Here is a 25,054-nt window from a genome sequence, read left to right as displayed (position 1 = left end):
TAACAGTCATCAGCGACCAGGAGCAGGGCCTCTGGTGGCTCTGTGTCCCAGGTGGGCAGGCGAGGCCCGGGGAGGTCCAGTGACTTGCCCACACACCTGTCTGTGATGGAGCCTAGACGCTTAGCCCACCTTGGAGGCAAGCTCCAGCACCTCCCTGCGCCCTCACTGTCCCCTGGCCCCTCTAGGAGGAACTCCAGAGAGATCCGGTGTCTGACGCCCCCTGGGCAGAGCCCCGGCAGTGCGCCCATCGTCATCAACATCAACCGTGCTCAGCTCACCAACCCTGAGGTGAAGTACAATTATACAGAGGACCCCACCATCCTGAAGATCGACCCTGAGTGGAGCATCAACAGGTGGGCCCCTCCAGCCCGCCCCGAGCCCCAGCATCAACAGGTGGGCCCCTCCAGCCCGCCCCGAGCCCCAGCAGCCCCATCGGTCCTGTGTGGTGCCATTGAGGGTGGAGCTCCTGTACCCGCCTCTCTCTCTTGCTTCTCAGCCTGGGAGGGGGTGGCTGAACCTGCTCTGTGCTGCCCGAGTCTGTCTCTGGGGGTGGGTGCAGAATAAAGGAAAAGTGAGTGAAGACGGAGACCGCTGCCGTGCCCTGGATGTGACAACTTGGTGTCCGTGTTAATCGAGGAAACAAACTCCTCTCTAAGCTCTGTGATGCTGCACTCTTCACGGTGCCCAGAGCCGCCCTCTCAGGACAGGGGACCCTGTCTGCGTTGAGATGTGGTGGCAGAAATCAGAGGTCCAGTGCACAGGGGTTTTAACCTGTGAGCTGTCTTCGGGGGGCGGACTGGAGTGTGTGGCCCTACCCACGTGCGCTGGACCTTGGCAGAAGTCCATCTTCCCCCTGTGACCCCCTACTCCGTCTTCTAGCGGAGGGACCCTCCTAACCATCACGGGCACCAACCTGGCCACTGTCCGTGAACCCCGCATCCGGGCCAAGTATGGAGGCGTCGAGAGGGAGAACGTGAGTCCTTGAGGGATCCCTCATAGCTCGTGCCACTGTGGGGAGGGGGGCATGGACCCCAGGGAAGGAAGCGGCCCTACCCGGCCGGGTGGGGAGCCCCACGTGCAGGGGAGGCCGCAGCCCCTCGGCCCTGCTGGGGGGGTCTGACTCTGTGGGGAGCGGCCAGCCCAGCCTCCATGCCTGTGTCCCCAGAGCTGCCTGGTGTACAACGACACCACCATGGTGTGCCGTGCCCCGTCGGTGGACAACCCTACGCGTAGCCCACCAGAGCTGGGGGAGCGGCCGGATGAGCTGGGCTTCATCATGGACGACGTGCGTGCCCTGCTGGTGCTCAACTCCTCCTCCTTCCTCTATTACCCGGACCCTGTGCTGGAGCCACTCAGCCCCACGGGCCTCCTGGAACTGAAGCCCAGCTCCCCACTCATCCTCAAGGTGGGCCAGAGTCAGCGGGTGGTGGCACCAGGTGGCGGGGCTTGCGGGGCAGTGGGGCTCTCTGGCTCATGCCCATGCCCACAGGGCCGGAACCTCCTGCCACCTGCGCCTGGCAACTCGAGGCTCAACTACACTGTGCTCATCGGCTCCACACCCTGTGCCCTCACCGTGTCAGAGACCCAGCTGCTCTGCGAGTCCCCCAACCTCACGGGGCAGCACAAGGTCACGGTGCGTCCACGGCCCGCCCATCATCCGTGATCCAGCCCCAGCTCTGGTCTCTTGGGCACCTGCCTTTGACCCCCTGACCCTGCCTCCCCAGGGCAACGCCAACTTTGTGGCTGAGCCCCAGACTCACCTGTGGCCCAGATGGAGCCCAACTCAGCCTTCGCCCAGCCCTGGTGCCCCTGGGTGGGCCCAGCACCTGCCCGGACTCCCCATGTCCCCGCCACTCAGCAAGCGTGGTACCAGGGGCCCTCCAGAGCTCCGTGTGGGCGAGGGGCCTCCTGAGCGGCCTGCACCCCCACCCACAGGTCCGGGCTGGTGGCTTCGAATTCTCTCCAGGGATGCTGCAGGTGTACTCGGACAGCCTGCTGACCCTGCCTGCCATCGTTGGCATTGGCGGGGGCGGAGGCCTCCTGCTGCTGGTCATCGTGGCCGTGCTCATAGCCTACAAGCGCAAGTCTCGGGACGCCGACCGCACCCTCAAGCGGCTGCAGCTACAGATGGACAACCTGGAGTCCCGCGTGGCTCTGGAGTGCAAGGAAGGTGCGTGGCCGGGACGGGGGGGAGGGGCCTTGCTGCAGCTGCTGCCACCTGCAAGCCAGGCCCCGTCTTCTGCACTGACTCTGCTTGGTTTTCAACGTTGCCGACACCTTGGTCATGCCATGCTCGGTCTCAGGCAGGTGGGCGAGGGCCTGACGGGCTCTGGGGTGAGTACAGCCTCTGTGAGTGCTGCTTGAGATGCAGACTCTGGAGCCAGAGTGCCTGCATTTATGACCCTTCTTGGTGGCAGGACCTTGAACAGGCATCCAGCCTTCTTGTGTCTCAGATTACTCATCAGCAGGATGGGCGTGGTGACCGTCTGTGGGGCCAGGCACGGCACCAAGGAGGGGCCCTGTCTTTAGGCCCTCAGCACATGCATACCTTGGTTGGCACTGATCTTTGTCCTCGAGGGGCTGTCTCGGGAATTCTCAGGAATTGGGCCACAGCCCAGCCTCCTAAGGAGGGGCATGTGTCCCTTATGACCCTGCTGTGTGAGCGGTGGAAGTCAGCTCAGAGAGGCTCCGACAGGGAGACATCGCGTAGGCTCTCGCGCAGGGAAGGTCCGGGGTGCGGCTGACTTCCAGCACGGGTTCCTGTGTCTTCAGGCGTCTCTCCCTGTGGGGACGGGGCCGGCACCACAGGCAAGCTCAGCTTCCCCACTAGGCCCAGCTCTGCCCGATCCCTGACGCCACTCCTGGTCATGTGCCCCACTTCCCTGAAGCCCCCAACGGAGAGTGGGCAAACCCCAAGGGCAGGAGGGGGGTTCCCTGGAGAGTGGGATGGGTTCTGGCAGGCAGGGGCTGCAGGCGTCAGAGAAATGTGAGCTGTGGGCTCAGGGGTCTGCGGGAAAGGCCAGGGTGGCGGCCCCCAAGCTGGAACGGGGGGATGGCGCCCCATCTCTGTCCTGTGGGTCCCAGAGAGGCCAGTGTGCCCAATCACAGACTCATCCCTGGCACAGCAGACACTGCCATACCTGCTCATGTGTCAAGCGTGCTGCTGCTACAGGGTGGACGCATGGGGGTTGAGTGCCAGCAGCAGAGAGGTGGGCGCTCAGGCCAGGGCCTGCACGGATCCCTCCCTGGTGGCCCAGGATGGAGACCCTGGGCTGCGCAGCAGCCGCTTGAGGGGGTGGGTTCAGCTGCTGTGTGTGCTCGGGGCTCTAGGCAGCAGGCAGCAGCCTTGGCCTGTGATGGCCATCCCCGAACCTGGGCGGCTTCTCTGGCTGGTGTGAGGTGGTGACACCTGGGCCCCGGACCAGCCTGGGATGGCCCCCATCTCCTCGTGGCCCCTGGCCTGCCGCCTCCTCAGGGAAGTTGGGGCTGTTACGAGAGGTGGATAGAGCTGCACTAACAGCGATCGACGGGTGAGGGATCCGACTTTTTGCAGATGGCCAGCCCGTAGCTCTGGGAGGCAGGTGGTGGGAGTGTACCTGTTCGGGGCATGAGGAAAGGGAGCTGAGTGGTAGGCAGAGTGTGAGGCCCGGTGGGTGACTGCTGCATGGGACCCTCAGGCCTGCTGCAGGCCTGGTATTGGGCTGTTCATAACTCCACCTGGCCCAGAGTGTCGCGTTTGCCCGGGACCTCTGCTTGGCTGAGAACCAGTCCCATGGGACCCAGGCAGGTGTGTGGGGCTTGGGTGGGAGACAGGTGGCCCGGGCGGGGGCCAGGATTGGGCACTCTGCAGGTGGGGTTCTCTTGGGGGTGAGGCAACCATGTGCTGAGGCCGGTGTGCAGGGGGCCTTTACCTGCCAGCGCTGTGTGGGTGCAGCGGCCGGCAGGCGCTCCAGGGCCAGCGGTCCCCGGCAGATGAAGGTCCCTGCTCTGAATTAAACCTGCCAGCCATCCCCCAGAGCCCGTCTAGCGTTCCTCTGGCTCTGGATCAGATAGTGCCTCCCTCGGGCTGTTGCAGAGCAGACACCTCACAGCTCTGGAATGTTCTGTTGAGGCCTGCCCCTGCCCTGCCTGCCTTTGTTTCTGAAAGAAGCAGAGTTGCCCGGAGCAGGTCGGGTGGTGTAGAGGGCCCGGCAGTCCGCGTTCATGCATGTGGTGGCGCGGAGGGCTCGGGGCCTGGGGAGAGCCTCCTGCCTCTCGTACCTGGCCACATCCCTTCTCTTACCAGAAGCTGAGACAGAAGAGCCACAGGGGTGATGCGCCCCCCAGGGTGGTGGAGAGAGCTGCCACCCGCAGTCTCCTGGCCCCCAAGTGCCCGCGTTAGATACGAGGAGCCCCTCCCACCTCGGCCCCAGGCCCAGTACCTTCTCTGCTGTTGTCTTGGTTAATCCTGTGACACGTCAGAGGGACAGAGAGTTTTTATCTGTGTGTTTGGACTGGGAAAACTGAGGAGTTTCCAGACGGTCACCCAGCCAGCAAGTAGCAGAGCCAGAGTATGAGCCTGGCCCTGCGGGTGGGAGCGCTGGGGCTCTTGGGCACCTGCCCTGACACCTCGTCTGGCTGTAGCCTTTGCAGAGCTGCAGACGGACATCCACGAGCTGACCAACGACCTGGATGGTGCCGGCATCCCGTTCCTCGACTACCGGACATACGCCATGCGGGTGCTCTTCCCCGGGATTGAGGACCACCCAGTGCTCAAGGAGATGGAGGTGGGCTGTCGTCTGGGGCTCACTGGCACCTCTGCCCGCTCCTGGGGCTCCTGGGTCCTGGTGGGCGGCCTGGGAACCCTGGGGGGTGGCTCACACCTGTCGGGTGGGGGCGCTGGGAGGCAAGACCCTTGGCTTCCTTTAGTGCTTCGGCAGTGGCGGGGGGATGCGCCTGGCGGGCGTCTGGGGTCAGGGCCAGGCTTCATCCCAGCCGGCCGCCTTGGCTGGGGCCTGGGCTCATTGGGGCCTGCCTCTATTTTACGAAGTCCTTTAGCACACTGGGTACCACCTGTAGCTCACCCATCCCATCTCCTGTCTGGTTCTGGATGCCGAGCTTCTCTGGGCAGGGGGCTGCTGCCGTGCATGCTGGGAGGTGTGGGTGCCCAGCTAGAGTCTGCATGTGCGTTTGGGGTGAGTGTGTGGCGCTCAGAGAGCCGGGCTCTGCTCTGTAGGTGTTGGCAGTGCTCAGACTCTTGGCATGAGCTTAGTGAGGGCGAGAGGGCTGGCCCCAAAGTCCTCTCGGGGCCCCCAGCGGCAGGCCAGGAGTCCAGGCCCCAGCTAGGAACAGGCAGGGGGCTCGGTAAGTTGGCCTGGTCATGCTGTCCGGCTGAGGGGGTCCCATCTGCACACTTCGGATGTTGGGGAACCCACTCCCGATCGTAGCTCTGTCGGCCGGGCATTCCCTCCTCTGCTGTGCCGGAACGGGCCTTCCTGTCACTCTGGCTCCGGCCCGGGGCTGCTGTGGGCTGCTCATTGCCTCCTCATCCCTGCAGCTGCTGCCACGTCAAGGGTTTCACGTGCTCTACCGGGTCTATTTCCCAATGTTGCCATCCACCGTGTTGGTCTTGCTGCCCTCATAGACTGTGCATTGTATTTGAGTCTTGTCACTTGTCTGCCTGGGCTGGGAGCACGTGTCCCTGGCAGCCTCTGGTATAGCCTTGTGGGGAATCTCCTATACTGACAAGCCTTGGTATAGATAAGAGAGAGTAGGGACCCTGGGGCCAGCCATGCCTATGTTCCGTCCTTTTCCCCCCGCACTTCCATGCTGTGTGGCCCTGAACAAGCCTCTTTCTCTTCTGGATTTCGTTGTCTTCCTCTGTGAAAGGGGGAAGGTGGTTTCTGCCTTGGCGGTTGTGGGTGCAGAGTGGGACCATGGCCATACTTTGCTGGCGCCCAGCAGATGGGTCGTTGAGTCCAGCTTTCTCTTAGCTACTAGAGCTAGGGCTGCAGGAGGTGGCCATCCCAGAGTCTGGCTGCGAAGAGGGTGGCCCTAGTTCTGCACCTCCCACTGACAGTGGTATGCCCTGGTCTGTGCCCGTGGTGGGCAACTCAAGCGCCGGGCCATATCCATTCTGCCGAGGACAGTTGAGGCCCAGGGACCTGTCAGGGCAACGTGTCCCCCGCCTTCAAGGCCTGCTCTCTGGCCCTGCCCTCAGCCCCTCAGCCAGAAGGTCTGCATCCAGGCCGGGTGTCCCTCTGGGTCTGAGTGGGCCTGTGGCCTGCCCCTCCCCCAGGTGCAGGCCAACGTGGAGAAGTCGCTGACGCTGTTCGGGCAGCTGCTCACCAAGAAGCACTTCCTGCTGACCTTCATCCGCACGCTGGAGGCCCAGCGCAGCTTTTCCATGCGAGACCGCGGGAACGTGGCCTCGCTCATCATGACGGCCCTGCAGGGCGAGATGGAGTATGCCACGGGTGTGCTCAAGCAGCTGCTGTCCGACCTCATCGAGAAGAACCTGGAGAGCAAGAACCACCCCAAGCTGCTGCTACGGCGGTGAGCCCGCAGGCCCGGGGGCCTAGCTGTCGCGTCAGGCATGGGGATCCTACTCCGGGGCACGCCGCACTGGCCCCCATCGGTGCCAAGGCAGAGCTGTCCCTGTTCAGAGGCCTGGCTCTGGGGGCAGGGGCTGGGGTCTCCATGGCAGTCCCCCAGCTGCCTGACGCCTGGGGTGCCTCTCGGGGCCTCACCTTCAGCTCCACAGGCGGCGGGTGGGGCGGGCACAGCGGCCCGAGTTAAGCCACCCCTGTCCATGTTGTGCCCCCAGGACCGAATCAGTGGCGGAGAAGATGCTGACCAACTGGTTTACCTTCCTTTTATACAAATTCCTGAAGGTAGGTGGGTGCCAGGGAGGAGAGGATGTCTGAGGCAGGGTGCCAGGCAGGTGAATGGGTTCAAGGGAAAAGGGAGAGAGCGGGACAAGCAAGTGGGGAGGGTGGGGGTCTCAGTCCAGCGTGGCTCATCAGGTCTCAGCACGAGCTCTCCAAGGACATGTGTCCGTTGGCCTCTTTCCTCCTTCTGGAGGCTGTCCACACCTCACCCAGCCCCGAAGCCTCTGTGGCGATCTGTTTGGGGGCCCACGGCTGGCATCTGGCTGAGCTGGAGTTTGGATACAAGCCCAGGTCTCTGTAGCTGAGCCCATGGCCCAGAGCCAAGGATGGAGAGGACACCTGGGCAGCACCTGGTGCTGGCCAGCCTGGCGAGGCTCCTGGGGGCTCCCGTTGGCCCCTGTTGTGGGGAGAGGGTGGCTGTCTGGGCTTCCTCTGTGGTTGCCTGGACAGGCCGCTGCAGCTGGAGAGAGCCCCCCACCCTCGGGAGACGAGCCCTGAAGGCCTGTGGCCAGCCTCAGAGTGGGGCAGAGGCTACATACGGGCCCTGGTGGATTTTGTTCCGAGTGTAAGTAGTTGGACTGGTCCCCTGTGCTTTAGAAACAAGATGATTTGGACCCAAGCGTCTGGCTTCCCTTAAAATCTGAAGGCTTGGCAGACGGGCCCACAGTCTTGAGAGGTGGGGGTTGGTGAGGCCCTGGTGCAGCCCGGTGTGCATGGTTTGTGTGTGCCCCACCTGGTGTCTGGTTGATGCTCTGCAGGTGGCCGAGGTCATGGGCAGCCCAGTGGCTGCTGGGTGGCAGGGGTCGTGCTGGCACAGGCGGCCTGGGGCTGAATTTTGCCCAGAGCAAAGTCTTGGCCCTGACCGGGGAGAGAGGTGTGGATTGGAAATGGGAACAGGTGCAAGAGGGGCAGGGGGTCAAGGGGACGAGGGATTTGAGCAAAGTCCTGAAGGAAGGGAAGGAGTTAGCCGGACAGAGGGAGCAAGGGCCCGGAGGTAGGTGCCAGGTCCAGCAAGAGTGGTCTGGGGGAGCCTGGCTGAGGCTTGTGCAGTGGGGGCCACAGCAGGAGGTGACAACAGCAGTCTCAAAGTGACTTTATCGTAGCCGGTGATGGAGTTGTGCATTTCCTGTAAAAACGCAGTTCTGTGCAGACCACATCTGGTGTACCTCCGTGCTCGTTAGGCTGTGTTCTAGAAGCCAAGAGAAGCAAGGGTTAGAGAGTGCAGACAGCTGGTGTTGAGGCCTGTCTCAGTGCCTCCCTGTCTGACCCCAATTCTGCACACCCAGAGAAAGGGGACTCATTTTGACATACGGTTCGAGAACCTAGGTTGGGCGCATGTTGTGTGTGGTTCCAGCGGCGGGTCAGGCCCCACAGGACACTACAGGCAGACGGACCGGGCGGGGGGCCGGGTGCAGTCTGCGGGTGGTGCTTTGGGCTCGCAGGCTGGTGCTGCTTTGTGCAGGGGTGGGGATAAGGGTGTAATGAACAGAGGGAGAGGGAGGCCGGATCTACTTGGAGTGCTCCCCCTTCTGATTCACTGTGCACGTGAGGGAGCGTGCTGAGCACGAGGAGATGGCCCAGGGCCACAAGGGGGGAGGTGGCCACGCTGGGACTACCCGCCCATACCCGTGGCAAGGAGGGACACCCGAGACTGGCCCCGGGCTGCTTCTGTCCACAGTGAAGGCCTGAGGGAGGAATTTCTGGTTGTAGGAACGGGCAGGTGCAGAAGGTGGGGACACGCTTGGTTGGAGGAGTAGGAGGTGGCCTTGGTGGCTGCGGTGTGGGGAGCTCGAGGGCACGTGGTCAGAGGCAGGGGCAAAGCAGACTTCTGCCGAGTGCCGATGGACCACCTCGGGTTGTTTTGGCCGTGGACTCCGGGTCCCGCGGGGCCGGTGAGTTGCTGCTCTGGGTCAGTAAGTCTGCACCTGTGACCTCATTGGCCTTGTGTCCTCAAGTAGTGGAAGGAGGGGCAGTGGGCCCCCGACATCTGACACATCACTGTCAGACATAGCATTGTGTGGCATAGGGTCCACCAGGCCTCGGGCCGTGGGGGTGGGACTGGGAGCCTGGGCTCCATCCTGGGTGTGGTGCTGGCTGCCGCGGTCTGGCCCTGGTGAGTGGGGCTGGGGGCTGGCGTGTCGGTCCCACTGAGGCCTGGTGTGGGGGGAGGCTTCAGGGTGGAGTCGACTGGCCTCCGTCTTCTTTTGGCGGAAAGCCGGCTTGGCCACATGGTGTTCTTCTCCGTGTGCTCCTGACCCTCGTGGCTGAGGCCCCATTAGAATTTTCGCTTTGAAGTTCTCAGGGGCAGCTGGGCTGTTGCTTAACTTATTTATTCTCTTGCACAGTCTTCACTGGGCTCTGGAGCCAGGGTTCCCCTTGCCTCCCAGAAAGAATTTGGAAACGTTGCTCGTTTCTCCTCGTGGGACGCATGCTCACAAATGCACCAGAAGCGGGGGGCGGAAGGTGGGGGCAGGGGCAGGGGCAGGGGCGACGTGTCCTGGAAACCCCCTGACACCCGTCCGCCTGCTACAGGAGTGTGCAGGAGAGCCCCTTTTCATGCTCTACTGCGCCATCAAGCAGCAGATGGAGAAGGGCCCCATCGACGCCATCACTGGTGAGGCCCGCTACTCCCTGAGCGAGGACAAGCTCATCCGGCAGCAGATTGACTACAAGACACTGGTGAGCGCGAGCCCAGCCTTCCCGTCCAGCCCCGGCCCCTCGGCACGCCCCCGCACGGCCTGTGCCAGGAGAGCTGGGGGTTGACACCGTGCCCCTCCCCGCCCGCAGACCCTGAACTGTGTGAACCCCGAGAACGAGAATGCTCCCGAAGTGCCAGTGAAGGGACTGAACTGTGACACCGTGACGCAGGTTAAGGAGAAGCTGCTGGACGCCGTGTACAAGGGCGTGCCCTACTCCCAGCGGCCAAAGGCTGGGGACATGGACCTGGGTGAGCCCTGGAGGGGCCCTGATGCTGGCTGGCAGCATGTGTCAAGGCGTGAGGCAGAGGGGCAGCACCGGGGGGTGTGTCTGGGGCCACAGGTAACAAGCCAGGCACTGGGTGCTGGTCTGGAGGGTGCTGGAGGCCATGGGGGGTGTTGAGGGAAGGGATGTGGTCTGGGCTGGGCTCTGGAAAGCTCCCAGCCAGGGTGGAGTGGTGAAAGCAGGAAGAACACTTCCGAGGCTGCTGCCCTATCCAGGGAGGGTTCCCATGTGCCGTAGGAGGTGGTGGGCTGTGGGAGCTGGGGCGGGGGCTGCGCCGGCTCATGAGCCAGACAGGTAGGGACAGCTGCAGCGCTAGAAGGGCCAGAGGAGGAAGGGGAGGGCCAGGGTCAGGGAGCCCCACAGTTGCTGTGGCTGAGAGGCTAAGGGGTGGGGTGCCACGTTGGCCTTAAATGCCCGGCTGAGCTCTGGGCCTAGAGCTCTGGAAGGCAGGGCGTACCACGGGGGGAGGGGCAGCCGAAACAGGTAGAGGGCTGCCAGAGGGGGCATGGGCGGCAGCAGGGATGCGGGGTTAACCGCAGGGGTGCGTGCCTCCTGTTTGGAGCCCAGACGGGAGCTGCCTGGAGGGAGGGAGGGGCCTCGTCTCTCCCTTATTCTGCCCTTGGAGGCCTCTCACTCAGTGTCCTCAGGAAGCTCTGCCCCGCCAAGGCCTGGCCTTCCCGCTGTGACAGGAGGGAGCAGTTGGGTGGGTGGCCCCTGCCCAGGTGGCCCGCCCCTCCAGCGCTCACCTTCCCCGCAGAGTGGCGCCAGGGCCGTATGGCACGCATCATCCTGCAGGACGAGGACGTTACCACCAAGATCGACAATGACTGGAAGAGGCTGAACACTCTGGCTCACTACCAGGTGATCCTCTGGCCACAGCTGGGTCCTGTCCCCTTGGGGGCCCGGGGCAGTGTCCAGGCCTCTTGGGCTATGGGTGGCAGACCTCTCGGGGACGAGGAGAGAGGCCCCACACAGCCCTGGAGGGGCACTAGTAGGGAAACTGAGGTTCAGAATGTGTTAGGCGATTGGCCTCCAGGCACGGAGCCAGCAAGAGGGTGTCATCTGGGCCCCCGAGGGTGTGTCACACATCTCCTGGCCCTCTGCCTGCAGGTGACGGACGGGTCCTCAGTGGCACTGGTGCCCAAGCAGACGTCCGCCTACAACATCTCCAACTCATCCACCTTCACTAAGTCCCTCAGCAGATACGGTGAGTGACGGGGACACTGGGCAGGGCCTGCAGATCTGAGTGGGACGCCTACCCCGTGCTCCCTGCTGCAGGCTGGGAGGGGGTTTTGTCATGGCTTGTCACTTGGACATGGCCTTTCCCGCAAATTTGGAGGCTGACTCTCCCCAGTTGGCACATCGTGGCACATCTGTCCCCCAGCAACCCAGGGAGGTGGGTCTGTTGACTGCACTTTTCAGATGAGGAAACTGAGGCTCAGACAGGGGAGCTGCCTGGCCTGAGGCCACCCAGCTGGCACCAGGGCGAGCATGGGTGCTAGACGTGGTGAGGCTCCCAATGACGGGCACGGTGTCCGCAGAGAGCATGCTGCGCACGGCCAGCAGCCCCGACAGCCTCCGCTCACGCACGCCCATGATCACGCCCGACCTGGAGAGCGGCACCAAGCTGTGGCACCTGGTGAAGAATCACGACCACCTAGACCAGCGGGAGGGCGACCGAGGCAGCAAGATGGTCTCGGAGATCTACTTGACGCGGCTGCTGGCCACCAAAGTAGGCCTGCTGGCTGGGGGTGGGGACGCGGGGACAGCCAGGCCCAGGCCTCAGAAAGCCAAGCCCAGAGCAAAGCCCTCATCCTTGCCCTAGCCCGGGGGTTGTGGCCGGCTGCCCCAGCCACCTTGGCGGCCCCCCTGGAGCTCTGTGCCCTCGCTTGCATACAGGGCACGCTGCAGAAGTTTGTGGATGACCTGTTCGAGACCATCTTCAGCACGGCGCACCGGGGCTCGGCCCTGCCGCTGGCCATCAAGTACATGTTCGACTTCCTGGACGAGCAGGCCGACCAGCACCAGATCCACGACTCGGATGTGCGCCACACCTGGAAGAGCAACTGGTGCGTTCTGGGGATGGGGTTGGTGGGTCCCGGGGCAGAGGCTGCCGCGAGCAGGAGCGTGAGCTCTAGGGCGCAGCCGGGCAGGGCTGGCGGCTGCAGGGCTGTGGGAGGCTGTTCCCCAGGGGCTGGGACGTAGGAGAGAGGCCCCCTGGGGGCACTGCCTATGAGCTGAGGCCAGCTGCTCTTCGGGTGGGCCTTCCTGACTCACCCCTCCTGGGGGTGTCTGTGGCTCCCCCACCCAGGGTCTGGGCACATCCCCTGCTCCGACTTGCAGGACCTGCCTTAGGCATGGGCGTTGGACATGCGCGTGTGTTTTCATGCGTGTGTATTCATGTGTGTTGGGATGTGCTTGGCTGTGTGCAGGTGTGTGAGTGTGGGCTGCTGTGTGAGAAGCAGGCGCGGCGGAATGGGCCCACACTGGCCGGCTGCGGGGCGGATATGACAGTGAGAGCAAAGCACCCTTGAAGCTCTCACCCCTTCCTCCCCGGGGCCAGCGGCCACCGCCCTGTCTGGATGTTGTCTTTCTGAGCCTGACCGTGTGCCCTCCGCACCATTTGCCCTGTCTTCAGAGAAGCTCCTGTGCCTTTGGCCTCTGGCATCTTCCTCCCTTGTCCTCTGGTGATCTCAGCCCCTCCTGACACTTTGGCCTCTACGTGCTGCTGCTTCCCTAGCCTGGGATGCAGCCCGGTCCTTGTTGGGGCCCACTCTGGGCCTCCAGCTCCTGCCTGCCTCCCCTGTGCTCCTTGAGGGGTTCCACGGGGTGCTCCAGCTCCTGCCTGCCTCCCCTGTGCTCCTTGAGGGGTTCCACGGGGCGCTGGGGAAGAGGCAGTGCCGTATAGGTCTGCATTGGCCGGGGAATTTCCTGCGATGATGCGATGTTCTAGATCTCTGCTGTCCAGAGCAGTGGCTGGCAGCCATGTGTGGCTACTGAGCATTTGACACAAGATTAGTGCACAAAACAGGGAGTTTTAGGTTCACTTAATTCTATTTAATTAAACAGTCACACTAGTGGCTATTGGTTTCCTAGCCGATGGCTGTCTTAGAGGTGGCATTTTAGATGAAGAGGTCAGCTGTCTGTGGGGCTGGGTCCCCTGGATCCCTTCCTGGTCTTGCTTCCAGGGCGCATCCGGGTAGGAGCAGGGATGAGCCAGCCCAGGGGTGTCCCTGCCTTGGGGGTGAGCCTGTCCGGGTGTGAGCCAGCCCAGCAGTGTGCCTGCACAGGTGTGTGCATACCTGGGGGTGAGCCAGCCTGGGTGTGTGTGACCCCTGCAGTCGTGCAGGCCTAGGAGGACCCTGTGCAGGCCATGCACAGCGGGCACCCGAGGGTGAGGGAGCTCCTCTGGGTTTGTATGTCTCACCTACGTGTGCCTGTGTGGAGGGGACTATCCTCCAGGAGGCACCGAGTGGTGGGGACGCACAGCCCTCGCTCACTGAGAGTCCTGGCTTTCTGTGGGCCTCAGTTGTCCCATCTGCGAGGAAGTCCATGGCCACCATGAAGGTCAGAGCCAGGAGGGCTGTGGGACCTCTGGCTGGCCCCTTCTCTGGGCCATCCGGAAGGGGTGCTGAGGCCCTGTTTGACCACGCGCCTGGGCCTGCCTGCCTGCAGCCTGCCCCTGCGCTTCTGGGTGAACGTGATCAAGAACCCACAGTTCGTGTTCGACATCCACAAGAGCAGCATCACAGACGCCTGCTTGTCTGTGGTGGCCCAGACCTTCATGGACTCCTGCTCCACGTCTGAGCACAAGCTGGGCAAGGACTCGCCCTCTAACAAACTGCTCTACGCCAAGGACATCCCCAACTACAAGAGCTGGGTGGAGAGGTGAGTCGGGCGCCGGGGCGCCAGGCAGGTGGGCGAGGGGCTGGGACCCAGCTCATGGCCCGCCCTGCCGCCCCTTGTAGGTACTACGCTGACATCGCCAAGATGCCCGCCATCAGCGACCAGGACATGAGCGCCTACCTGGCCGAGCAGTCGCGGCTACACCTAAGCCAGTTCAACAGCATGAGCGCCTTGCACGAGATCTATTCCTACATCACTAAGTACAAGGACGAGGTGAGCGTGTGCACTCGCCCTCACCCACAGCCACCTGTTCCACACCCGCCTGGCCCAGACCCCTGCCAGGCTCCCACCCCGAGGTCCCTTGGGCCACCCCTGCCCCGCTGGCCCCTCCCCAGGTATCAGGACTGACCAGGTGCTTTTCCTTTCCATTCTGGACCCCAACCAGCCACCTCACTCGCTGGGGCAGGAAGGGAATGTCGTTATGACTCCGTTCCAGGCCTCAGGGTCGGGCTGGGCTGCAGTAGGTCAGGGATTGTGTGGTCGGTGTGGGGCGTGGGGGAGCGCATGGCAGTGTCTTTCCAAAGTGGAGACCGTGGGTCAGTGCAGGACCGTTCCCTGAGGGGCCGCTAGGAGGTTTATCGGCTGTCTCCAGGGCAGGGCACCAGGCCTTTCCTCAACCTTTAATACCTTCCTTGCTGACCTGGAGTGAGGCCTCAGGAGGTCTCCTTGGCATCTGCGCAGAGCTGGGGCTCCCTGAGCCGCTGGAGGAGGGAGGATGGACTTACAGACTGGATTGGATGGTGCACACAGGGCTGGAGAGGCAGGATGGGCGTGGCCAATGCCAGGACCCTAAGGCCAGAGTAGGCCCTGCTGCAGGACCGCAGAGGCCATGAGGCCCAATCAGAGCCAGCCCTAGAGGAGGGGTAGGGAAGGCTCAGGCAGGGTTTGTCACTGGGTGTGCAGACCTCGAGGAACTTGGGCTGTTCCCTGAGTGAGACGGGCCATCAAGGTTTAGAGCCATGACTGGACCGCCAGATGCCAGAGGATGGGAGGCGGGGGCCAGCGGGGGCTGTGGCTGTGCTGCCAGGCCCACTCGGTTCGGGGGCTGGGCCTTCCCCATCTGACAGGCTGTGGGCCTGATTTCAGACCTGCAGCCCAGTGATGGGAAGCGGGGCAGGCTGCAGGAGGCACGGGTCTGAGGGGCGAGGGGTCCAGCTATTCAAGTTTGAGGGGCAGAGGACCTGAGAGCAGGAGTGTCAGGGTCTAGGCCAGGGTGTGGGGTCAGCAACTGAGGGAAGGACCTTGGCCTGTGAATGGAGGAGGTGGCCCCAGAGGTGAGTCCAGAGCCCGGAGGGGACGGGTAGGGCCCTGGGACAGAGAGGCAGGGACAGGCCGTGGGCAGGTGGCCCAGCGCCAAGGAGGATGAGTTGCGGACTGAAGCCCGCCTTCCTTCAGCCCTCGAGGGAAAGCGGAGGGAAGCTAGCAGTCCTCTCCGAGGAGCTCTGCTGTAACGGGGTGCAGAGGGACAGGCGGTAGTTGGAGGGGGCCAGGTGCAGGGAGGTGGCTGCAAGGCTGCGTGCCACTCGGCTGCTGGCCTGCCTGACGCAGGAGTGCGGGCAGAGGGCCCGACGAGAGCCCGGTGCTGCTTCTCCCGGCCGAGCTGGGGTGCAGAGCAGGCTGTGTGGGGGTGGTGTCTGTGCCCCGGGAGGCCAGGCCCTGCTGTAACAGACAGATGAGGACGCCACACCAAGAGGACTCAAAGGGCTGGCTGTGAGTAAGCCTTGTGTGGCGTTGGTGTTTCGGGGATCCAGAGTAGGAATGGCAACCCGGGGGCCTCATTCTCCACGCCGGGATCCTGGGGGGTCTAGGCTCAACCCAGGCCTCTTAGCCGAGGACGGAGCAGCTGGAACCTGGCACTGGCTCCAGAGACCCCGCCGGTCACGACTGTGTGACATGCTCCCTGGGCACTCTCCAAGCTTCCGTGTACCCCACCCCCCGCGAGCAGGCGGCCCCAGCCAGGCCCGCTGACGCCCCCGCCCCCCTCTGCAGATCCTGACGGCCCTGGAGAAGGATGAGCAGGCACGGCGGCAGCGGCTCCGGAGCAAGCTGGAGCAGGTGGTGGACACGATGGCCCTGAGCAGCTGAGACACTAGGCCATCAGCACCCAGTGGGAGTTGAGCAAGAGGGCCCGCGGGGACGGCCTCCGTCCGGCAGCCAGAGCTGGGAGGCCCCGGAGGCAGCCTCGCCCCCACTGTGCCAAGTGCCGGTGCGCTCAGGGCCGGCGTGCAGCCCAGTGTCCTCCCGGCCCTCCCCCTCCTCCTCCTGCCTGGCGGGGGTCCCAGTGCTTCTCGGTGTGGGTGACCGTGCCTGTAGCACCTTCTGTGCCCGGAACTGCTCGCCACAGGTCTGGGGGAGACCGGGTGTGACCCCTGGCTTTTGGGAGAAGAGGGTAACTGCCGGGGACCTGGGGGTAAGGCTGGAGCCCTCCAGGAAGGGGTAGCCAGCCTGGTCTGTCTCCTTGAGGCCGTGCTGCCCAGGTCAGAGGGCCGGGACGGGGGGCCAGGAGGGCGTCAGCCGCTCCCGGCTTCCCGGGTGGAGCGCGAGGCCCAGGGCCTGACGGCAGCCCAGGGGAAGGCCGAGTGGCCAGGGCCCAGCCGAGGAGAGTTCAAGTCGTCCGCCCGTCGTGCTGCCCACCTGCCGCGTCCGGCACCTCCACGCTCGCTGCTGCCCCACCGCCACCATCCTCCGATTCACCGCGTGCTGTCCGCGGCCGCGGCCGAGGCCGGAGCGCCACGTCCACCTCGCCCAGAGAGGCCCCAGCTCCCTCCTATGGAGGGGCTGCAGAATGGTTCCCTCGAAGCCCCCAGGCGGCTTCCAGAAGGACTTGGTGACTCCTCTCCTGTCCTCAGGGCTGTGCCTCTGGGAGCCACTGGGGCCTGGGGCTCCGGGTCCTGAGCGCAGGTTCCCATTATTTATTCCCCCACCTCACCGCTCCCAGCACCCACCCCTGGGCGGGCCGTGCTCTCCGACTGTGCAGGTCTTGGGAGCAGCCCCCGAGCACCCTCCTCCCTTCCGCCCTCTCTGTGTCCCCTGCTCTCCACTCCACCTTCAGCGGCTTCCAGTCTGGTGTCTCTGAGCGTGCGGGCCCCTCAAGAGCGGTGGGACACCTGGGGACTTGGTTTATGTAGGAGGAATAAAGAAACCCTGCTGTACTCTGCGCGGGCGGCCATGGCTGTGGCAGGGCCCCTGCGGGTAGAACGCAGTGACCAGAGGGCCTGGAGGTCGGCTCTGCCCACCCTGCCCTCAGTGAGCAAGAAAGAACAAATTTTTAATTAAAAAAAACAAAAAACAAAAAAAACCCTGTACATATATATATATCTATATATATGTGGCTCTAGCCTCAGTCTCCAGCCCCAGTGGGGTCCTGTATAGTTAACTGGAGAAGGAGAAATTTTACGATGTAGAATAAGGAAATTAAGGCGGTGGGAAAGCAATACCAAATGGTCGTGGAGAAAGTGGCCAGGGTTTCCCTGACTGGAGCCCCCCACCCAGGCCTCTGCCCCTCGACCTGTGGGTCATCCTGTTTTTGTTTTGTTGTGAGGAGGAGAGAACTTCTCGCTGGCCCCTCGAGAGCGTCCAGGGCGCGGGGCCGTGGATTCCTGCATGACTGTGCTAGCGTTTAGTCTGACTTGATCTTTTTAAAACTGCAAGTGTTGAATACTAGAGGTTGTTAGGCCCTTTTTTTATGTTTTTTAATTAAGCAGTCACTTGTGAAAGCGAACGAGCGGCCCAGCCCCTTTTCAATTCACTTTTTCGATGGTACTAAAGATTCCCACGGACTTTAAGGGACAGCTAACTGTGGCCGGCCCCGCGCCCACGGGCTGCCCGTCTTGGGGTCCCCCTCTCCTAAGCAGCGTGAGCCACACCTTGGAGATCAGGTCGGGGGCCTCCCCCTCTCGTCAGGGAGCTGCATGAAATCCGAGCACAGGAAGCTCCCGGAACGGGGCAGATGGGGGTCTTACGGGCACTGGGCAGGGCTCCCGCCTCCCGCTGCCAGGGGTGCCCCAGTGGAGCTCAGGTTGGCCCCTGTCCCCGGCACAGCCAAGCTGAGGACAGTCCGTCTAGAGATCAGGCTGTCTTCTGGTAGCCGCTTTCCTTGACCTGGATTCTCGTCCTTGGGTGCACCCCTGCCTCCCCTCTGGTGTAGCCTGGCCATGCCTGGGGGCAAGCCTCTGTCCCCACCCCACCCCCGAAAGTCTTCCCAGGGCGCCAGCTTCTACTTGAAGCCCCCGTTCTTCCAGTTCTGTGAGGGTCAGGTTGGGACTGCTCAGCCCCTGTGCCCCCCCTCCCACTCTTCAGAATCCAGTTCTAGCCCCTTCCCCCACCCTCCCTGGTCCCCGCAGAGCTGAGCCTCTGTGCCTGCCTCTGGGAGGCTACAGGTTCCAGGGCAGTGCCCTCCTTGTGGCCTAGTCACCTGGACGGTGGGCGGGCAGGGCAGCGGTGGCCGAGGGAGGCGCAAGCACTTTAGCAGTCCGTGTTTACATGCGAGCCCCTGGCGCTGGTCCTGCCCTGCCCTCACCGGTGCGGCAGGCCCCGAACCTACCTTCCCGCCGGGTCTGCAGTCAGACCCCATGTTCTCCCCGTCACTACTCCCAACTCTGTAGCACCCCACTGGCACCTGTGCATGGACTCCTGCCGGGGGCTCCGACCCCAACACGGGCATGAGGACCTGGCAGGAGCCTGGAATTGGAGCCCTGCTCTGCGTGGCGAGGGTGGTTGCCTTTGTCCCAAAGGCCCTGCTGCAGCCCGGGGCTTGGGCGATCCAGGCCAAGGTGTGGGGTGCAAGGGCTCCCAGCTTGTCCCAGACACTGCTGCTATCGCCTGCCCTGCTACTGCCACTCCTCACCCCCCCTTCCCCCCCCCCCCCCCCCCGCCCGCCCTTCCCTGCTCTGCACCATCTCAGGAGTGTCCAGGATAGTTCACACCTCGGTCTGGGAGCCTGGTCCCTCCATATACCTCGAGCTTGCCCTGTACTTCCTGACCCAGGGCCCGAGGAGCCGGGGTGGGGGCTGTGGAAGCGGGACCTGGGGCGCCTGAGACCAAGGGCCCTGAACATCCCTCCCGCCCTCCCTACTTTGGCCTCGCTGAGAGCACCCCCACCCCGGTTCCCCAGTTCTGGATCTGATGGCTCACGTCGTTGGTGCTACACAAGCTAGAATAGATATATTTAGAGAGAGAGACAGATATTTTTAAGACGAAGCCCACAATTAGCTGTCCTTTAACGCCACAGAGCCCCCACCCAAAAGGAGCGATCACTCGGCCGGCCTGAGCCGCCCCCTCAGCCACTGTTCTCCAGCAGGAGCAGCATGGCCGACCGGGCGCTCGGCCCGCGGACTGTGTAAATATACGGCTGTTTCCTATTTTACTGTTCTTCAGATTTAGTACTTGTAAATACACACACACATTAAGGAGAGATTAAACATTTTTGCTAAATCTCTCGGCTCTGCGTGTTCCTTGCTGGGAGGGGTTTGGGGCAGGTCCCACACCTGAGCAGCATTGGCGGGTCGAGGCGGGACCCTTGCCTGCCAAGCTGGGGCTCGCGGAGGTGTGGCGGCATCAGCCGGGCCAGGCCTTGGGGGTTTGGTGCTCTGGGGCGGGATCCCGTGCTTGGCTGTTTGGAGGCACTTTGGAACCATCAGCCGACCCTGAAAAACACCAAAGCCCAAACCCCTCAGTTCCCACTGGGACTCCACCATGCCCTCAGTGAGCAAGAAAGAACAAATTTTTAATTAAAAAAAAAATATTATATATATATATCAGTCTCCAGCCCCAGCAGGGTCCTGTATAGTTGAGGAGAAGAAATTTTACAAATGTAGAATAAGGAAATTAAGGCAGTGGGAAAAAGCAATGCTGTCACTGGGGCCCACACAGCACAGAGTCCTGGACTCACGTGCAGCCCAGAGCTGTTCCCCAGGGGCCTTGTCACCACGCAGATTCTGCTGCCCAGAGCCAGGAGTGGCCTGGGTGCTCCAGTGACCTCAGGCCCCTTCCTGGGACAGGAAGGGCCTGGGGCTGTGCTTACCAGACGTTCTCAGCCGGGAGCATGCTTTGTGGGGAGCCCTGTGGCTGAGGAACCCCGCGGGAAATGTTGGCTGCCTTCGCAGCACAGACTAGCACAGACTAGCACAGACTAGCGCATTCCGTCCCCTGAAAACTGTGGCAAATACTTTTCGGGCGAAAAAGGTGTCGGTGTAACCTCCGCCAGCATGCGGCTCTGGGCAGGGGCCTCGTCTCTAGGCCCGCTTTCCTCCATGGCCCAACAGGGATGGCCGTTCCTGCCCCAGAGGGTGGGCACGGGGGCCAGCTGTGGTGCATTTGGATGAGGCAGGCCTGTATCCGGTGGGACAGGCGTGACACATCCCCAAAGGACATACCTGTCGATCAACCATGACCGGTGTACGAACTGGTTTGGAACTTTATGAGACGAGGCCATTACCCCCAACAGACGGGGAGCTGAGGGGCCCCCAGCGGTAAGTGACAGAGACAGACGGAAAACCGGCCGCGGCATATCCAGGAGGGAGTTTCCCAGAGAGCCCGGGCAGCGCTCCGGCCTGCCTTCCTGCTCTATCTTTCCTTCCCAAGGGCTGTGACAGTGGTCCATAAATCATAATCAATACCTCCTGCTCCAAAATGGGCCCGTCCTGACAGCCGGGCTGCAGGCGTTGAGCTCAGCGCCAGGCTCAATTACTAAAGAGAAATCAGTGTAATCACCATGAAATTGCGTCGGAAACAAATTTAGCAAATGCGTCCCGCTTGGGGTGTGACGCGGCCCGTTCTCATGGCTCGGTCCCCTCCAGCTTTCCGGCACAATCAGTCCTGCCTCAATTACCCTCGTTAGGCCGCCGAGGGCTCCAGCCCCACCAGCCTGAAAGTAGGCGATCGCCTCTGAGCCGCAATCAGCGCTCGCTGCGCTGTGATCACGCGTAATTACACAGCAAGCACCGTGCGGGAGGGAGGCAGGCGCCTTCTGATTGCCGCACACGTTGGCTCGTCGAGGGTATTAAAACCATCAGCTATTAATACCAGGGCTTGCTGGCTGTGCCGGGTGGGGCATGTCAACGGGGCTGTCTGTGGGTGGCAGAGGGGTGAGGCTGCGCTCTGCGCTTGTCAGCTCTGGGGCTGGCGAATCAGAAGCTGCAGGAGGCCAGAGACCACTTGGGAGGTTTCTGCGATGTCCCCGAGGAGCCTTGGCACCATTGTGCCCCTTTGGGGCCTTCCGGGATGCCCAGCGGCACGTGAGATGGTGTTGCTTCATGGGCATGTGTGGCCTTTCTGAAAATGGGCTGGGTGACCCGTTCCCACCGTTGGATTGTCAGCGGAAGTGACTTACGGCGCGTCCAGGTGGGGCCTATAGTCCTGCGCTGAGGATCCTGAGAGCAGAGCTTCCAGCCAGCCTGCCGTGCGCACAGGGCTTGAGCTCAGAACAGTAGCAGGTGTGCGAGACACGGTCATTTGGGGAACTTTCTGCAGCGCAGCCCAGACTCTGCTGACTGATAGGGGCTGGAAGCATTGTAGCCCCATCTGAGACAGGAGGACCCGAGGACAAGGAGAGGTGAGATCAGTCATCGCCCACAGACACAGTACTGTCAATGCCAGAGCCAGGATTCAAACTCAACTCACTCGGGGTCTTACTATGTAGCTTGAGAAATCCACTTTCTAGCCATCATCGCCCGTTCCGGTGAAAACCACCCCAACAAAATAACCAAGCATATTTTTCTTCTGGCGGGGGTGGGGGGGGTCTCCATTATAAATATCTTCACCTAAGCTAAACTGGCTTGAGCAATGAAAGGGAACCGGTTGCCTCCTGTGATAGAAAAGTCCAAGGGTGTGTCTAGCTTCAGGCCTGGCTGGATCCAGGAGCTCGATGAGGTCATGAGGAATCTGTCTTCTTCTCTGTCATCTGTACTGGTTCATTCTTAGGCAGGGCTCTCCCCAAGCAGGAGGCACCAATGACTGCCAGCGGCTGTAGGCTTACCAAAGCACGTGTCCAAGTAGAGATTTCATTAGCCAACTTTAGGGCACACGTCTCCATTTGAACCGAACATTTTGGCCTGGAGAACGAGGTGCTCTGATTAGCCGGATTCAGGTCACACGCCCAGTGGGAGGAGGAGTCAGTCCATTTGCTGCTCAGGGTTTTGCAAACTGTGTAGAACCGTGCATTCCAGGACCAGGGAGCCTCATGTAGTTTGTAAGTTCTGGCTGTGTCTGTGCGCAGGACGCCTGAGGGGACGGATGGATTGTTGGAGGTGTGTGGGGGCATTTCTTTGATTATCCATCTCTTCCCAGGGGGCCCGTAATTAAGTGCTGACTGCCCACTCGAAATGCACTTAAAATGCCCGAGTCTTACCTGCCACCCGGCTTCTGCTGCCCACGTGACCTTGGTTGAGGGGGAGATCTGGCGTAAGACTAGCCATGATACCAGGGAGCCCTGCCAGGTGGGGCCAGGGTGGGGGCAGCGGGGAGGTGACAGGGAAGCTGTGACACACCTCTGGCCATGAGAGGTGATTCACCCCTGGGCACACATTGGATACAGTGCATTCTGACCGCTAACTCAGAAGTATTTTCACAAGAGGGCTGGAGCGGGGTCCCCCCCGGGCTGGGGCTGGGGTGGCCAGAGGTTCCTGGACTACTCCAGCCGGAGGGATGTCCTCTTTCCTCCTCCATCCCATCGACCCCCGCCCACCAACCCTCCCCCCAGCTCACGCACACAGCCACCCACCCGCTGGTCCATCACCGCCCCCCCCGTCCTACCCCATCAACACCATCTGTCTCCAGCCACTCACCTGCACTGCCATTCCTCTCCTTTCTCTACCGCCTTCCGATCATCTCCCCACGGGGCCATGGGTGAGGTTGAAGCAGGATCTTAGAAGAGTTTGAGCCTACACGTGTGGGCAGGGTGCAGGGGCTGGGGGAGGGGAATGGTCGTGAGCCTTCAAGGGGGTCGGAGTTTCAGTGGCAAAAGACCTACATGTTCTGGAGCTGGGCGGTGGGGACGGCCGCACGGCAGTGTGAGTGCGCTCAACGCCAACTGAACTGTGTGCTGAAAACTGGCCCAGCTAACTTTTATGTTACGAGTACTTTCCGGCATTTAAAAGTAATAAAAAAAGTTAAAAAAAGAGCCTGAGCTTTACTGTGTGGATCGGAGGGCCACAGAATGTTCTGGAGCTGGAGAGCTCTGCTCTTTTCTTTGGGGCTTGGTGGCCCCGTCTGCACATTGGCTGCAGTGCTGGTGGCCTAACACCTCTGGCTGTGGCCCTGGCCTCTGTCCTCAACTGACTACCCTCTGGACGCCTCCCCTGGCCCCATGTCCCGTAGCCTGTCTTACCTCCCACCTGCCGGACTTCCCCAGCCCCGCCCATGTCTCTTCAATTGTCTGGCGTGCTGCTGTCGATGGGCAAGTCTGTCCCGCTGAGCCGGGGCTCCAAGGGCAGGCAGGCCACGCACCAAGGCCTCCACCCCTGCCCTGCGGCCCAGGCACAAGGCAGAACTCAGGAGGTGAGGCTCCGAGTCTCGGAGCCCCCCCGGCCAGCGCCAGGGCCCTGCCTGGAACCGCCCCCCCACCTCCAGTGTCCGCTCCCTCTCCGGCAGGTGAAGCCTCTTCCCCGCCAGCTTTCAAAACCTCTCTCTTCTTTGCTCACGAGACTTTGTGGTTTTTTTTACCAGATACAGACATTTTTTTCCCTTTATATAACCATTGTGTCGTTATCGCACTAACAAAATTAGTATTTGCATATTCAAATCTCCTCAATTGTCTAAAACCCATGTCTTCACAGATGGTTCCTCTGAATGAGGACCCCCAGGACCCTGCCTCGTCTCACATCCCTTTGGTCCCAGACTACAGGCGCTCCGTCTGTCTTAAAGCCCTTTCTTGTGGGGAAGCAGGGCCTTTGTCCCCGTGACTTTGAAGCAGGGTGGGTGTGGGGCGGGTGCGATACGCTCCCTCGCCCCAGGCGGCCATAAACCGTTCTTGAACTAGAAGCTTGACGGGTCAAGATCGGGGGTCCAGGCCGGCAGGGCCCCGCGCTTCCCAGAGCACCTGCCAGGGGTAAACAGTGACGTTGGCGCTGATGAGGAACCCAGCCTCGGCTGCCCTCTCCCGTCACTGTCAAGGCCCCCAGGTGCCCCACGGCCTCAGCGGCTCCCTTCTCCTCAGCTGTGTACCCAGTCCTTCCGTCTTACCTGGCATCTGTCCCTAAATACACTCTTCCCGTTTTGACTTGAAGAGGTTATCGAAAGGGAAACTTGATGGCACTATCACAAGTGGATGACCCCTGTCGCTTGTCATCAGTAGAAGGTGACTGCAAAAATAATACAGGGAAAGTAAAAATAGTATGAAACTCTAGCAGTAGTAGGAATTCTAGCAGGCATAAAGTCCTGGCTGATAAGCTGCTCGGTGGAAGCACAGGGGCGGCTCTCCGACCTTCCAGGACCCCCCTCCCCAGTTCCAGCTCCCGGCACGTCCTGTGAACTTGCGCTTCCTTGCCGGCTGCCCCGGCTGGGCCCGGGGTGGGAGCAGGGACGACCCTGCGTGTCCTCAGGGTGGGCGACCCTCAGCCCGGTGCCATCTGGCAGCCCAGCCCCGAATCTGCCGCCCTCCAGCCCGATTACACCTCCTGCACACTCTGCCTCATCCCTTGCACAAAGCTCCCTCTCCGGCTCCGCTCCTTGTCCAGACTGAATGTCACCCGGGAGGCCTCCCCGGGCTCATCTAACGTCAGGTGTGCCCCACCTGAAACTGTCACATAGCGTCTAGGGTGGCCACATTTTAGATGCCCAGCCTTAGCGGACCCGCAGGCTGGCCCTGTGTGCCTGTGTGTCCCTGCTCCTGCAGGGGCCCCGCTCAGCGGCCCTGAGAGCTTTCTCCCCCCTCCTTTCTCTGGCTTCCACACCACTCCTGGGAAGCCCCCCCACCCCACCCCTCGGGGGGTCTCCCTGGATGTCTGAGCTCTGAGGGGACCTGGTCTTGTTGACCTCACATATGCAAGCCTGTGAGATTCCTGGCATTCTTTGTACATTCTCCAGGCTTGAAAGAACACAGGGCAGAGAGCACAGGAGCAGTGTTAGGTCCCAGGAAGAGAGCCAGAAAGGCCTCTCTTCTCTCACTGGAACTAATTACCTAACAACAGTTTTCCAGGCACAGATTCCCCTTTAAACGATCTGTCTGCAAGAGGGGAAGAGGCCTTCCTGGCCTGGAACCCTGGGTCTTGCACTTGGTGTGTGTGGTCAGGGTAAGTCTCTGCCTTCCTCGGCCTTAGGTTCTTCATCTGTAAAATGGGAGAACGAGGCCAGAAGCGCCC

At 62.1% G+C, this 25,054-nt stretch overlaps 1 protein-coding gene across 1 annotated transcript in view; it reads left to right on the top strand.

Annotated features, from left to right (window-relative positions):
• The window catches only part of PLXNA1 (plexin A1), a 48,655-nt gene extending 30,041 nt beyond the window's left edge, over nucleotides 1-18,614 (top strand). Inside the window, exons 16-32 of the mRNA XM_042962373.1 lie at nucleotides 186-353; nucleotides 880-973; nucleotides 1,166-1,405; nucleotides 1,490-1,633; nucleotides 1,936-2,170; nucleotides 4,624-4,766; nucleotides 6,278-6,534; nucleotides 6,806-6,872; nucleotides 9,402-9,548; nucleotides 9,657-9,816; nucleotides 10,609-10,712; nucleotides 10,962-11,058; nucleotides 11,393-11,583; nucleotides 11,751-11,920; nucleotides 13,527-13,739; nucleotides 13,820-13,970; nucleotides 15,747-18,614. Coding sequence (XP_042818307.1) covers nucleotides 186-353; nucleotides 880-973; nucleotides 1,166-1,405; nucleotides 1,490-1,633; nucleotides 1,936-2,170; nucleotides 4,624-4,766; nucleotides 6,278-6,534; nucleotides 6,806-6,872; nucleotides 9,402-9,548; nucleotides 9,657-9,816; nucleotides 10,609-10,712; nucleotides 10,962-11,058; nucleotides 11,393-11,583; nucleotides 11,751-11,920; nucleotides 13,527-13,739; nucleotides 13,820-13,970; nucleotides 15,747-15,842 — 2,677 coding nt within the window. The 3' untranslated portion in view covers nucleotides 15,843-18,614. The remainder of the gene's footprint in view (nucleotides 1-185; nucleotides 354-879; nucleotides 974-1,165; nucleotides 1,406-1,489; nucleotides 1,634-1,935; nucleotides 2,171-4,623; nucleotides 4,767-6,277; nucleotides 6,535-6,805; nucleotides 6,873-9,401; nucleotides 9,549-9,656; nucleotides 9,817-10,608; nucleotides 10,713-10,961; nucleotides 11,059-11,392; nucleotides 11,584-11,750; nucleotides 11,921-13,526; nucleotides 13,740-13,819; nucleotides 13,971-15,746) is intronic.
• The last annotated feature ends 6,440 nt before the right edge of the window (nucleotides 18,615-25,054 follow it).

The sequence above is a fragment of the Panthera tigris genome, chromosome A2 (assembly GCF_018350195.1).
Source record: "Panthera tigris isolate Pti1 chromosome A2, P.tigris_Pti1_mat1.1, whole genome shotgun sequence".
Taxonomy (NCBI): Eukaryota; Metazoa; Chordata; class Mammalia; order Carnivora; family Felidae; genus Panthera; species Panthera tigris.
Note: the sequence above shows the minus strand (reverse complement) of the source record. Positions and strands in the feature narration are given on the sequence as shown.